The sequence below is a fragment of the Ipomoea nil genome, unplaced genomic scaffold (assembly GCF_001879475.1).
Source record: "Ipomoea nil cultivar Tokyo-kokei standard unplaced genomic scaffold, Asagao_1.1 scaffold0684, whole genome shotgun sequence".
Classification (NCBI taxonomy): Eukaryota; Viridiplantae; Streptophyta; class Magnoliopsida; order Solanales; family Convolvulaceae; genus Ipomoea; species Ipomoea nil.
This window is the reverse complement of record NW_017617112.1, coordinates 2264554-2279450: the sequence shown is the minus strand read 5'-3', so window position 1 is coordinate 2279450 and position 14897 is coordinate 2264554. Positions and strand designations below refer to the sequence as shown.

The 14897-nt window shown below is 35.6% G+C and overlaps 2 protein-coding genes and 1 long non-coding RNA gene across 4 annotated transcripts in view; 2 read left to right on the top strand and 1 right to left on the bottom strand.

The window, feature by feature from the left end:
* Positions 1 to 6737, top strand: part of LOC109175212 (putative late blight resistance protein homolog R1B-12) — a 46934-nt gene extending 40197 nt beyond the window's left edge. Inside the window, exon 6 of the mRNA XM_019324472.1 lies at positions 6691 to 6737. The gene's annotated coding sequence lies outside the window, so the exon portion shown is untranslated. The remainder of the gene's footprint in view (positions 1 to 6690) is intronic.
* On the top strand, positions 2117 to 13414 carry LOC109175211 (putative late blight resistance protein homolog R1A-4). Of its 2 annotated transcripts, none has more exons than XM_019324470.1 (5): positions 2117 to 2142; positions 3809 to 4992; positions 5158 to 5996; positions 6252 to 6485; positions 13340 to 13414. In XM_019324470.1, the coding sequence occupies exons 2-5, from the start codon at positions 3825 to 3827 to the stop codon at positions 13364 to 13366; spliced, it is 2268 nt and encodes a 755-aa protein (XP_019180015.1). In that variant the 5' UTR covers positions 2117 to 2142; positions 3809 to 3824; the 3' UTR covers positions 13367 to 13414. The 2 variants fall into 2 exon arrangements, with proteins under 2 accessions (XP_019180015.1, XP_019180014.1); XM_019324469.1 differs by lacking the exon at positions 13340 to 13414 and adding an exon at positions 6625 to 6710.
* On the bottom strand, positions 9707 to 10061 carry LOC109175213. Its single transcript, XR_002053264.1, has 2 exons — positions 9895 to 10061; positions 9707 to 9824 (listed from the first exon to the last, which is right to left on the bottom strand). It is a non-coding gene; the product is annotated as an uncharacterized LOC109175213 (long non-coding RNA).
* Positions 13415 to 14897: the final 1483 nt, after the last annotated feature.

Below are 14897 nucleotides of genomic sequence, written 5' to 3'. Positions count from 1 at the left end.
AAATTACAATTTTCCCTAATGATAATAATAAACATATATATGAATGAATCACAAGGGCAAAATAATAATATTAGCTCACTTTTTGTTCCCAAGTTCCATGGAAAATAAAATACCACCCCTCTCTTTGAATGAATTACATGGGCAAAATAGTCATAAGTAAGGTGGAAAATCCATTTTTCTCCAATAAGTAAGGTGGAAAAATCCATTTTTCTCAAATAAGTAAACGGACAAAAATCTCATTTTTCTCAAATTTAGGGAAAACATTTTTCCTTACAACAAATTTTTTTCACCCAACCAAACACCTCCTATTTTGTTTTCCATGGAAAGCTAGTATGACAATTTTGTCCTCAGCTCATTGATTTTTTTAATTACCCTTATTTTTATTATTGTGGAGGGATATATTGGTCTTTATACTCATTATTCTTTACAATTCCAAATCCAACCAAACAGTGGAATCAATATACTTAGTAATTCAAAAAATATATATATACTTAGTAATTTCTTTTCTACCAACCAAACAATGTATTTAGTTTTCCCAATAATTTATATTTTATGAAATCTCAATTCCATTCATCCTTAAGGCATCCTTAATAGTTGGGTTTATTGAAGAGTTCTTGCCGGTGTGACTAGGAAAGAGAAGATGAAGGCAGGGGGAGGGGAAGAAAAGAAACAAACAAAACAAAATCAAAATAAAAAATAAATACAGATTTACGCGCCCAGGCAGACGTGTGTAGTGCACACTCCCGTTTGGGCGCGAGAGTTCTGCCTCAAGCGTTGTGAGGCGCATATCTTTTCCTCACAGTGGGGCCCACTTCTTGCCAAAACCCCCATATTTGCAGGAGAACCTCATGTCTTCTCTGTCTTCACACTCTCTCCTCCACATGGGTACCCAAACCTGCAAAAACCATTGAAAAACTACTATTAAGGATAGCCTTAAGGCATCAACAGTAGTGGGGGTTCTTGATGATTTTTTGCAGGTGTAACTAGGAAAGAAAAGAAGGATGGTGAGGAAAAAAGAAAAGAAAAAAAAATCAAAATCTATATATACAAAAAAAAAACAAAATAAATAAATAAATACATATTTACATGCCCAGGCGAGCGCGAGAGTTGCGCCTCACGCATTGTGAGGCGCACCTCTTCTCCTCATAGTGGGGCCACTTCACTACCAAAAACAAGAGAACCCCATGTCTTCTCTCTTCAATCTCTCTCTCTTCCACATGGCACCCAAACCTGCAAAAAATCATTGAAAAATTACTCTAGTCATGACCACGGTTTAGTTCGAATCGAACTGTGCACGGTTAAAATAGGAAGAGTTCTAGTACATGTACTGCTTAAATTTTATTTCCTGTTATGGTGAATTCTGATAAGTTATTTTTTCATGTGGATCCTAATACAATTGTCTATATCAATATTTTTTGTATGGAAGTACAAATTGAGAGTACAAAATGAGAATACATGTAGCATTTTCCAAATCGGAATCATATGATCGACCGGTCATGGAAAAATTGGAACCGTGAAATAAAAAAAAAAAAAAAAATCAAACTGCCAAAGCCGTGAAACACGGCTTTGGCAGTTTGACTGTTATAAAATGGCCACTAGGCCAATTGGCCTAGCGCAAAGGCCAGGCCAGACTTTGCAGGCGTGCATGCAATTTTTAAAATGGCAGGCTTTTGAATTATTGCACCAGTAAGGGCATCTTCAATAGTGAGGATTTTGGTGTTGATTTTGATGAGTTTTTGTAGGTATGATTAGGATAGAGAAAATAGGTGAAGGGGGTTAAAAAAATAAAATTTAATCGTGGGACCCACACTTTCTTCCATCCAAGCCTTGCTCCTTTCTTATTTTCTTCATAGGACCCACACAAATGACATAAAGCTGATAAAATTTTTCCTCCTTACAGGAGAAAAATACCCACAAAATTTACTCCTTCCATTTGTCCAAAACTTAGCAAAGGGAATTTTACTATTCCAAAAGTCATGAATGAACCCCTATTGGGGATGCCTGGAAACTTTACAGCTGGAAAGCTAAAGCTTATAAAAAGCTATCGGCAAGGAATCATTGCACTAATCAGATCAATGGCATTACCAAATTTCACTCGTCTTTCTTCTACTAATCTTCACACCTACACCAACAGAGATAGAGATAAAGATAGAGATTGAGAGAAAAAAGAATAACTTGTTCAGCGCTAAGATCCAACAATTTATTATTCCGTAATAAATATTATGATTTCTATCATAAGTAATAAGTTACTCCCTCTGTCCCATTTTGCATGTCTTACTTTCCTTTTTAGTTTGTCCCAAAATGTTGTCCTCTTTCTAAAATTGAACATCACCATCATTCTACTTTTTCTCAAATTACCCTTATGACTTTTGCTTTTATTTCCAAAAGTGAAAAAGTGAAGGGCATAATTGGAAAATACATAATATTTACTTTAATTCCTTAAAAAGCGTGCAAAAAGCAAATGAGACAATCAATTCGGGACGGAAGAAGTATTATTTTAAATTCAACTCGCTTCACAGATCTTCACTCAATTAATGAGCACTCAATGATTATAAAGAACATCATGGAAAAAATATTAGTGGAAAATTTGCAAGGAAAATATGCCAAGGGGTCAGGTTGACATAACACATGAATTGTTTGGGCTACTATATATTATAATGAGCTAGGCTAGCTGAAACTTACCATTTTATAATTCAAATGTTTAATTAATAAGCGAGTTCTACTACATATAGACCCCTAAATTTTACTCTCTCATTTATACTCTCTGAGGTGGCAAATTAGGATTGATTATTTTCATTATGTGGTCCACATAAAAATGTCTACATCAAGAGTATGTGAGAGGGAGTACAAGTTGAGAGTTTAAAATGAGAGTACACCAAGTATTTGGCCAAGCAAACAAAAAGATAAATATAGACTGGGTCATGCCTACCTACTTTTGGCCATGACATTTTTCGAGGAGTCACAAATAAAAAGTGTATTATTTGTGTATATAAATTACATTATTTGAAAATATATTATTTAAGTACTGAAGGTTTATTATTTTGTATACTATCAAATAATGTACATTCAGTATATAAATAATGTACTTTTAGTATTTTAAAAATGTATATTTATTCAAGAAAATATTTTTTATTGGAAAAAGTTTTCATCAAGAATGAACAGGGAAAAAGTTTTTCTTAGGTCACACTTGGGGCTTGTTTGGTTCGCGAAAATAATTGAGAGGAAATGGAATTGAAATTTCATGGAAAAAAAATTACTAGAAAAATTGATTCCATTATTTGGTTGATGGAAAAGAAATTACTGAAATATTGATTCCATTGTTTGGTTGAATTTGAATTGTAAAAAAATAATGAGTATAAAGACGTATATGTCCATACACAATAATAATGATACTCTGTAATAAAACTAAGAACGAATCACAAGAGCAAAATAGTAATATTAGCTCACTTTTTGTTCTCAAGTTCCATGGAAAAAAAAATAAATAAATAAATACCACTCTTCCCATTTGAATGAATCACGAAGGGAAAATAGCCATAAGTCATAAATCACAAATTCAGATCAATCGAAATTTAGTCACCAATCAATCAAATACCGAAACACTCAATGATCTTTAGCTATTTAAAATAAAATAAAATAAGCAGCAGGCCATGCCTACTTTTGAATTATTGCATCAATAGTGGAAACTTTAGAGCCGGAAAGCTAAAGGTTAAAAAAAGCTGTCGGCAAGGAGTTATTGCACTGATCAGATCAGTGGCATAACCAATTCCACTCATCTTGCTTCTGCTAATCTTCACACCTACACCAACAGAGAGAGAGAGAAAAGAATGGCTTGTGTAGCTGTAAATTCTCTTATCACAACATTAGAGCTTGAGTTCTTGCAACCTCACCCTCGTCCAATCCTACAACAAATGGAACTCATCCCTTTTAACAAAGACCTCATCCAATCTCTCCATGCAAAGCTTGGTTTTCTCATACAACTGTTCGACGAGAGCAGAACGGATGGTGTTGAAGCAATTAACCACTTGGAAACAAAGCTTAGAGATGTAGCTTCCAGAGTTGAAGATGAAATTGAGCTCCATGTGGTACATCTCTATGAAGAATTGGAAGCTTTCACACTAGATCTCTATTTGGTAGATCCCTTTACAGAAGGGGACACTGATGAAGCAAAAAAAACCCAGCATTCTCATAGACTTAGTCATGTTTTGCAACAAGCAATAGAAGACATTGATGCCATTAAAGAAGATCTGGAGAAAGTCATGATGGAGTACAAGCATGACATAGCTGCGCAAGGAAGGAAGATTACACTTGATCTTATTCCAAAATCTGATGATGAACTTGTTAAGATGGACGGTTCCGGTTCTTCCAATCATGCTTCATACACTGAGGACATAATGGTCGGGAAAAACAATGAGTTCGAGATTATAAGGAAGATGCTAATACAACATCCATCTAAACAACGAGAAGTTGTCTCAATTCAAGGTATGGGAGGAATCGGCAAGACAACGTTAGCTAGACGAGTTTATGAAAATCCATCAATTGTCTCCCACTTTGATAGACGACTATGGGTTGTTGTATCACAACATCACAATAAGAGGCAAATGCTCTTAGGTCTTCTTGGTTCTAAAGACAATGTAAACCATAGCAGTGATGGGGACCTAGCATTACAGCTCTACCAAAGTTTGAAGGGTCAAAGGTATTTGGTAGTGATGGATGATGTATGGAGCAGAGAGTCATGGAATGGTGTCAACTCTTGCTTTCCAGATGATATAAATGGGAGTCGAGTATTGTTGACTACTCGCGTTGCAGAGGTGGCTACTTGTATTGGCTCTAACAAGTACTTCTCCCATCAAATGCACTTATTGGATCAAAGTGAAAGTTGGAAATTATTTCATAAAAAGACATGCAAATGTCATGGTGTTGAATTTGAGACAATTGGGAGACCAATTGTTGAGAAATGTAAAGGATTGCCTTTGGCAATTCTTGTGGTAGCAGGTGTATTTTCAAAACTCAATACAATAGATGAGTGGAAGAAAACTGCTAATGCTCTAATAAGTTCTACTTCAACATCAACTCTAGATGATGAAGAATGTTGGAGAATCCTCTCATTGAGTTATAATCACTTGCCCAATAATTTGAAAGCTTGTTTTTTATATTTAGGAGTTTTTCCAGAAGATTATAAGATCAATGCTAACAACCTTGCAAGGTTATGGGCTGGCGAAGGACTTGTAAAGGCATTCAAGAATGAAAGTTTTGAAGTGGTGGCTAAAAGGTACATAAATGAACTTATGGATAGAAACTTAATTCTTGTTAGCAAAAGAAGTTCATGTGGAAGAAAAATTAAGGAGTTTAGTGTACATGATTTATTGCATGCCTTTTGTGTAAGAGAAGGTCAGAACCAGAGTCTTTTGAATGTTTTCCATGAAAGTCATTCCAATTTCCCTCAGAAAGGTGCCCGTTGGCTAAGAATCCAAAGGGTGTCATTTGAAGCTATTGGCATGTCTGCGTTACATTCTCTGTCAAAACACTGCCGGTCCATCTTCTATTTTCCGGAGAGGAACAAACATTATTCAATAAATTTGGAATTTTTCAACCTATTGAGGGTACTATATGTTACTGATTTATTCCATTTGCCAAGTCCGACTGTTCATATCCATTTGAGATACCTACGGATATCCTGGGCACTTGATCCTTATGATTCATTATTCTTCAAAGCATGGAATCTTCAAACATATAGTGTGTATGGAAATATAAAATTGCACGATTTGGAGTTTCCACAACTACAGTATATTCACTGTGAACAAATTATTGATAGATCTTTTCCCAAATCTGTTCATCAAAACTTGCAGGTCATTTCTAGTTTGCACGCTAGTCAATGCGGTCAAGAGTCCTTAACAAAAGTTCCATACCTAAAGAAGGTATCTATTATTATACTCAGACCCAATGATCGCATTAAGAACCTTGTCTGTTTACAGCAGCTCGAGAGTTTGTCTCTTTATGTTTATACATTGTCCTGTGAAATTCCGGAGATGACGGCTCAAATCATTAACAATATTCCTCTCTTGAAAAACATTAGGAAGCTGAGGTTTGATAGGTTGACATCTGAGTGGAAGGTAATTAATGTATTGAGCAAGTTACCAAGGCTTGAAGTGCTCAAGTTAATGGATGTTAACCTTGGCAAAGAGTGGAAACTACCAAAGAATGTGATATTCTGCCATTTAATTTGTTTGAAAATTTGGTATGCTAAACTCAAACTCAAGCATTGGGAAGCTGGTGCTGATAATTTTCCAAAACTTGAGCGCCTATTCCTTAAAGAATGCTCTGAATTGAGAGAGATCCCAAATAGCTTTGCAGAAATTCCAACATTGAACTTAATCCAATTAGAGGAGTGTCATCCTTCTGCAGTGATGTCGGCAAAGCAAATTGAGGCTGAACAGCATGACTATGGAAACGAGAATATGGTTGTCATTGAGAAAAACACAGAACAGGTCCCTCCATCAATCTCCATTTCTTTTTTCTCAATTGCTTTATATTTCACTCTCCTTTAATTTCTCTTCCAACTTCCTTTAGTTTCATCACATCCTAATTTGTTTTCATTGATTCATGACATCCTCGCTCTCTAGCTAGCTTGAAGATACTCCTATGAAGGCGAGATTGATGAAGATGAGGAGTAGATGATGCAAAGCTATAACAAAGAAAGACTCTAAAGCTGCTAATTAATTGCAATACGTACTGATGATCTGTCCACATAGAGCCAATAAAAGAAGGGTGTGGGAAGAACAGATGGTTGTTGTGGCTGTTTTTGCAATTTTGGTCTTTGAAATGGTTTCTGGTTCACAGGTTCTTCAGCTGCAAATTTGAAATGGTTTCTGGTTTGCCCGGTTCAAAACGACACCGGTTTGATGTTTTAAAAAAATTCCTTGCTTCGGGCAGGTAATATAATTTATTTTATGAGTTAGAATAATGTACTTTATGAGTTAGAATAATGTACTTTATGAGTTAAAATAATGTATAATGTACTTTATGTGTGAGAATAATGAAATTTATGGGGTAAGATAATGTATTTTATGAGTTAGCACTACAAGAAAAATGCACATAGACAACGGTTTTTCACCATTGTCGTAGGGGTAAAATTTCCGTTGTTGAAGCCAGTGTTGTTGTAAGTCCTGCGCATAGACAACGGGTTTTAACCGTTGTCTTTCTAGAAACAACAACGGTTTTTTGAACTGTTGTCTATTAAGTGTTGTTGAAACCGGTGTTGTTAAAAGTCACGCACATAGACAACGGTTTTTAACCATTGTCTTTTCTAGAAAAGACAACGGCACCGTTGTCTATTGAGTGTTGTTGAAACCGGTGTTGTTAAAAGTCACACACATAGACAACAGTTTTTAATCGTTGTCTTTTCTAGAAAAGACAACGGTTTTTGAACTGTTGTCTATTGTGTGTTGTTGAAACCAGTGTTGTTGAAAGTCACGCACATAGACAACAGTTTTTAGTCGTTGTCTTTTACAGTTTGTATATTGAGTGTTGTTGAAACCTGTATATTAAAGACACCGGTTCAAAACCATTGTTCTCACATTCATAGACAACGGTTTTAAATCGTTGTTTTAACCTATTTTGATTTTAAGCATAATATAATAAAAAAAAATGTATCCAAACACCATGAATACAAAACCATCAATTCATTAGTACAATCATATTCTACATGTAAAGTATTTCAAAATCACACGAATTCATCATCTACTTCAAAATACAATGAACAATTCTAATCACCAAGTCTAAATATTGTTTACAAAGTTCTAATCAAATGCATTCCTACTCTATATAATTGGATTACTCTCAGCATACCTCCAATCAAGTAGAGTAAAAAGCAAATGATAATTATATATCCACACATACTACAATATGATATTACTTAAGTGAACTGATAAACTAGGTACAAGTGATAATACTTATATTTTCTAATGAGGTTGCCATCAGTACTTCAAAACAGTAATGAGAGTGTTGGAAATTTATATAGTAATGGAGATTAATGTTTCAGATGAACTACCATGAAAGCTTAAATAATATTTGGAGTTGTGGAGTTGTAAATATTATTTTAGTTTGGTATAAAGTTAATTAAAATACTGGGAGAAATTTATATATAGCTAATATGCTTGAGAGTATATAGCTTGTGATATATAGCTATATGCTTGAAATATATAGCTAATATGGTTGAGAGTATTAATGCATGTTTGGATATTTTCCTGCGTAAGATTTTGGGGCATTTTGAAGCTATATGCTTCAAAACTACACTTAACGTGCTTGAAATATGTTCTTCTATTTTTTGAAGCTATATGCTTCAAAGTTACACTTAACATGCTTGGTATATGTAGCTGTATGCTTGAGATTATTGAACTACATATATGGATATTATTTATAGTTATTCTTTACATGTTTTCATGCGTAAGGAATATATATATATATATATATATATATAATTTTGCATAAAACTGACTCAAAATAAATTTAATTATTTCTCCTGGATATATCATTCACGATATAACTTATCTTAGGGAAGTTGAGTTTTAAATCATAGCAACTTCCATGTAACTTCTCCAAACAGATATATTTTTCATCTATAAATATTTTGGAGAAACATCTGAAAGAGACGGCCATTTTACATGCAATCAATTTGCAGGAAATCAAGATACTTCACAGTCCTACAGTTCTACAGGAAATTTTCAAACAAAGCAACTTGAGAATTTCATTCATCTTCTTGTATCCCATAAGATTAAATCTTGAAACTTGTTGCTTGTATAGAGAGAGATTTAAAGCTTATAGGAAAGTGATTACACGCCTGAAGATATCAAATGATCCAACTTTTGTTCCCTATTGTATTCTGTATTATTGTTGTATCTCAAATGTATTAAAGTATACAAACACTTTTTCCAACAAAGAGAATGAGAATGCTTACAGTTGTATGGAACAACTATGTAGGGGAAATCCAGGGAAAGTGCAGCAATGTACGTGGCAAGTTCTTAGAATGGAAAAAACCATTATCATTATCATCCTTCTCGAAGCCTCTGCAGAATCAGCACCTTTTAAGTAAAACCAAAATAAGTTAAATATGATAGATAATGCAAGTTTTAAGTAAAAAATCCATTCCTAAAATGGACGAAATAGAAATGAAAACTAATAAAGAAAAGCGTAAAATGTTTTAGTGGAAATGAAATACACACTTCAACCTAGTATAGGAAACTGCAAGTTATGCACTCTTTTAAAGAGAATATCAATTTAATTAAATCAAAGAGCTTCCTTTTCTAAAAGAACTTAACATGCTCAAAAATACCATAAGAAAAGAACAAATAAATACCTAGGTAAGGTCAGTCAGATTCTTAAAAAAGAATATGCTATTATTTAGAGTAAAAGACATTTTTTATCCTAGACTTATAGTGTCACGGACAGTTTTGGTCCTCTATAAAAAAAATCAGACAATTTGTGGACACGAGGACAATTTTAGTCCTCCGTCACTCTTCCCTTTAAATGCTCTGTTTGAGAGGGGATATTTGCATCTTTTCATCATACCTCCTTCCAAGACCATCCCCACTCTTTTCTCAAGCTCTGAAACTAGAGCTGGTGATGCAGAATGAAGAATGACCAATTTCAACATCCTCAGAAGGAACTTGCAAACAAAGATGTTGAGAGGAATCCTGAAGAAGTTCATTAATCATTATGGATGGCCAGAAGATCCCCACACAAGCCTCAAATGTACAGAAGCCAAGAAGCAATATACAGCCAGCAAATGTAATGCCTCCTCCTTTCACATTTGAAGGAGCTATGAAGAACTGTTTCAAATATAATAGTTAGGGGATATAAATAGGAGGAAACACACAACTACATTGTCTCAAAACTTACCCTCGTCACAATTGGTAGCAGGAGAGCTGCAGAGGAGATAACAAATACAACTTGCATGTAGCTCTCAACCTTAAGTGAGTTACGGGTCATAAGGCGAGATGCAAATGAGCTTCCCAATATTGACGCCAACATAAAAGTTGCAAAGATAAAACCATGAGGAATATCTTCATCAACCAGTAACCAGCAAATAAGCTTGCATAGTAGTATAGCACTATAATTCATATCAAATTCTGGTTGCAGTTTCAAATTGACAGAATAGATAATAATAGAAGTTATTAGTATCATAAACCTATTTAAATGCTACAATGAAAGAAGGTAAATTAAAAGGGCAGGCATAATAAGCTTGCATATAGCAGAATACTTCATATTGAATTCTGGTTCCAGTTTCAAGAATTTCTAAGATTTCAGTCTTATGAAGTAACCTAAATGCATTCAAGATGTTAAATAAAATTAAAAAAAAAAAAACATAAAACTGTGAACTACACAATGATAAAGGAGCCATTAAGAAATTTGCCAATTACATGACTTAATGCAAACCTTTAAAAAAATCTACTTCAAATTAAAGTAGTTATGCTATTGTAACTAGAAATCAAATGCGGTTTACATAAGACACATTAGAATCAGTTCATAATACAATTAATGAATTAATGTATAAATATATAGCTTCAAAGCAAGTTATTTTCATTTCAGGGGCTAAATTATATCCAAAGACCCTTACCTTAAAATGCCCTGCGACCAACCAAGACTCAAATGATGAGAAGAGGAGATGTAACACCCCTAAATTTCAAGATATTTAAAACCTATAAAATAAAGGTTAATTTCTTATTAATTTCCAAACAGAGCATAAACTAGATATAGTAGTCGGGGTGCTATGCCACATCTGAGCTGGAGAACTCAGATGCACATGCTAAACTAACTAAGAAAGCATAAACCATAACTAATACCCAAATACAAATCAAGGCACGCAGGCCATCTCATCCAGGCTAGCTATCTAAACTAAGTCCACGAATCCACTAGCGCGCTCCGAAGCTACTCACTGTCCCTGAAAAACATTCTGTGTAACTCACTGTCCCTGAAAAACATTCTGTGTAACTCATTCCAACGCGTTAAGTACAATATAGGTAGATATAAGAAACTCATTTTGAAACTGGAATACATATATACTTATTACGAGACTCTAGTTTAAATCCAAGATCAAGACTCAAGGCATATTAACAGACTCGATATCATAGAATAATCATACAAACTAATAGGCATCCTAAGTATGCAATTCAAGACATGACAGACAGATATGCATGCAAATAACAAAGTAGAGGCAACGAAGGCAATCATTACAATCAATTAGCAAGTAGTCAACAAAGCACACAAATCATCCTCCAACCTTATACCAGATTCCAACCTTGTAGCTCCCCTTCGTCCTTATATTAGCTCCCCTCCGCCCTCGTACCTCTAGGCCACCCTTATATCCCCACCCCTTATGCCTCCGGGCAACTACATGCCCCCACCGACAAATCACCTTTCAACCACCAACATATCAAGATGGTGCCGCAGTACACGTCATTCAATGATCCGCACCTCTAGTGCCAATATCAAGGGGTTAGCGCATATAGCTCTAACATGACACTGCAACACTTATAACTTGACCCATGCTCAACGTCAAGCTAGTCGAAGGTGGGTGTGTGCCTTTAGCACAGTCACTGCTATGACCTGTACCTTTAGTACAATGACCGGGCACAGTTTATTTTCCACCAATCACAATCTCATCAACATCATCATCATCATCAGTCACACTGGCCATTGCGCAATGACCACGATACTCATCATCATCTAACCAATCAACACATAATCACATAACAAGCAAGACACAACAACAATGACACGTATCACACATAAAATCCTAGAACGATGCCTAAAACACCAGACGAGACTCACACACGACAACTGGGGTACAATGAGACACAACAGGACACGAGGAAACATCAAAAGGGGAAAAACACCACAAACCACGCCGGGATTCCAGCGGGTGGAGGATCACCGGCCAGCCACCCGCCGCCGGCCGTGTACTATTCCAGCGGGTGGCCGGCGGGCAGACCACCGCCCGTCGGCTGCCCACTGGAACAGTGTTGCGGGCAACGGGTAGGTGGCGGGTAGTCAGTCCCCCCACCTACCCCCCACTGATACGCAGACAACTTTTGGTTCCGGGATCTCTCGTGGAACCCGAAACCATGTCCAAACACATAACGACAACACCACGTATTCAAGTAACGAAATTAAACCAAGAATCACACCAGATATACCCTAACACGATTCCTAAACATGCCAAGACTTAACATAAATCACATAACGATCCAGGGACATCTGGAATCACAAGAACATCAAGAAATCTATATGTAAAGTCCTAAACACAAGTCCTAGGCTAGACTCAACACCCGATCATGCAAAATCCCCCCAAATATACCAAGAATATCGTAATACGAAATCCATGTTATAACCCTAGGGCTCTAGACATAATCAAAATACAAGATCGTTCATATAATTAATCATAGTATCAAGAACATCAAGATTATCACATAAACATCAAGATTATCACATAAACACCAAGAAATCTGAATAGTAAAGGCTTACTTTCTTTATTCCTAATAGATATATAGGTCTAGAATTCCTAATTAGAATCTGACTAGTAAAAGGTTTACTCTCTTTATTCCTAATAGGCTTAAGACTCTAGTGTAGGCAAGGGTCAACGATCCGTGGTAGACCATTTTAGTTAATTAAAGGGAATCCTAACCAAATTAAATCCTTTTTAATTATTATTAACGGAATTAATTAAATAATTAACCCGGGATTGAAGGTCGTAATACGGGATGTTACTGGAGAGATATGGCAATACCACATTACCACCCAAGATACGCCCTAACATCAACACTTTGTATTCAGGGGAATGCTTGGTGATGCAGCTGAGGATGTAAGTAATACAGTAAGTCACACACGCTCTCTTTCGACCCCTGAAAGTATGGAACAAGCATGTAATCAGGAAATATATATATATATATATATATATATATATATATATATATATATATATATATATATAAGGTCTAGTATTTATGCTTTTGATTGTTAAAATTTGCATAGTAAAATTAATGATACTTATGAAGTATTCCCATGTAGTTCCGTCATTGTGAGAATCATATATCAGATTCTGGTTATCGTCATATACAACAGTAATGTAGAAGTTATTTATTTACAAGGGCAATGTACATTTCCTACGCTTGAACATGGATTACTAACACCTTGTTCTGATTGCAACGGAATGAAAAGAGTGAAAACAAGAACATAGTAGGAGTAGTTCATTGATTTATCACACCACAACCAACAATCACTCAACTGTTATTCCACTTATCTCTAGACTATCTAACTTCTTGGGTCTCCTATAATTCTTCAACAGAAGAGAACTGCAAACAACACTCACTGAAGAGCCAGCCATTGCTGCTCCGGCAATCCAATGAGGGAGTCAGAAACGGGTGGATGGGAAGAGTGCCCCAGCAGCAATGGGAATTCCAAGCGAATTGTAACCCAAAACCCAAAAGTAGTTCAATCAGATGCGGGAGAACGTCTTCCTAGAAAGATGTATAGCAGTAATTACATCTTCCAGGTTGTTTTTCATGATCACAATGTCAGCTACCTCTATGGCTATATCAGTCCCCGCGCCAATTGCCATTCCAACATCAGCTGCTATAAGGGCCGGAGAGTCTTTGATTCCATCTCCAACAATTGCTACTACTTTTCCTTAAGCCTATCATCAAACACAGACAGATTAATACAATTGCAATATCTAGGAATTTGGTGATTAACCCAACAAGGATAGTCTTGGGCAAAGACCGATCAAGGGCCAAGTCTAGCCTCCGGTAGCTAGGGGGATTGTTGGGCGGAGGCTGAAGGGCCAAGTCCAACACCGCCACTAAAAAATGTGTGCTTGTAAAAAGAAATATAATTGCGCCTTCGCTAAGAGTTATAACTTTTAGCGGTAAGCACTTGATCCTAACAGGTGGTATCAGAGCTAGGTTGGGAGGGGGAATTGTTGGATAGAGGCCGATCAAGGGCCAAGTTTAGCACCCAGTGGTTAGGGGGATTGTTAGTGGAGGCCTGAAGGGCCAAGTTGGCCAAAGTCCAGCAGTTTGCCTTTCGAAAATGGCCTTCACTACGAGCTATAGCTTTTGGCGTAGTGAGTTGCGCCTTAGCTACGAGCTATTATTTTTGGCTTAGTGCTAAGCGCTTGATCCTAACAGATAGCTCAATTGCAAATTACAACAATTAAGTTCAATAATATATTTCAGGTTTATTATTCTAAAGGGAAATCAATTTATTATTTGCAGCTCCTTCACTTTATTGGCTTTATCTTCAGGTTTGGCTTCTGAAATAACATCATAGTTAATTCCAATTTCCTTAGCAATGGCATTGGCTGTTCCTCAGTTGTCGCCCGTTACTAGGATACTCTGCACATTCATAGATTTGAGAATGGAAATGACTTGGGGCACTTCAGGCTTCAAAGGATCTGATATTGCAAGAACTCCAACAAGCTCCCTATCAATGAAGTTGTTTGTTGCCCGAGATGAGTTGGTTAGTAGGTTATTAGTTTAGATATATTTTTTAGTTATTATGTTATATATAAAGATATAAATTTGGTTCGGATATCAAATGTAAAAATCTTACATATATTAGATTTAAAAGTAAAAAAAAAATTAAATTTATTCCATTTAAACCAAACATATGTAAAAACACTTTAAATCTAAGATCTAAAAATCACTCAAATTAAAATTAAACTTGCGTTAATTTTATAACATTAATCTTTAAAAAAAAAAATTTGAAAAAAGATGTGTTAGTAAACAAGTTTCTAAACAGAAAACAGATAATGGAAAACTGGAGTGAAAACTGAAAACTTAAAAAATAGAAAACAGAGAACAATTTTCTGTTACTAAACGGGCCTGAGCTTCTCAATTCAGAAC

What these genes read in the sequence shown, in the direction of transcription:
- LOC109175211 (XM_019324469.1), top strand. Translation starts at nt 3,825, where the DNA reads ATGGCTTGTGTAGCTGTAAATTCTCTTATCACAACATTAGAGCTTGAG. An exon ending in GGCAATTCTTGTGGTAGCAG is followed by an intron (nt 4,993 to 5,157) that starts GTGTATTTTCAA and finishes TTTTATATTTAG; the next exon opens with GAGTTTTTCCAGAAGATTAT. An exon ending in TCGAGAGTTTGTCTCTTTAT is followed by an intron (nt 5,997 to 6,251) that starts GTTTATACATTG and finishes GCTAAACTCAAA; the next exon opens with CTCAAGCATTGGGAAGCTGG.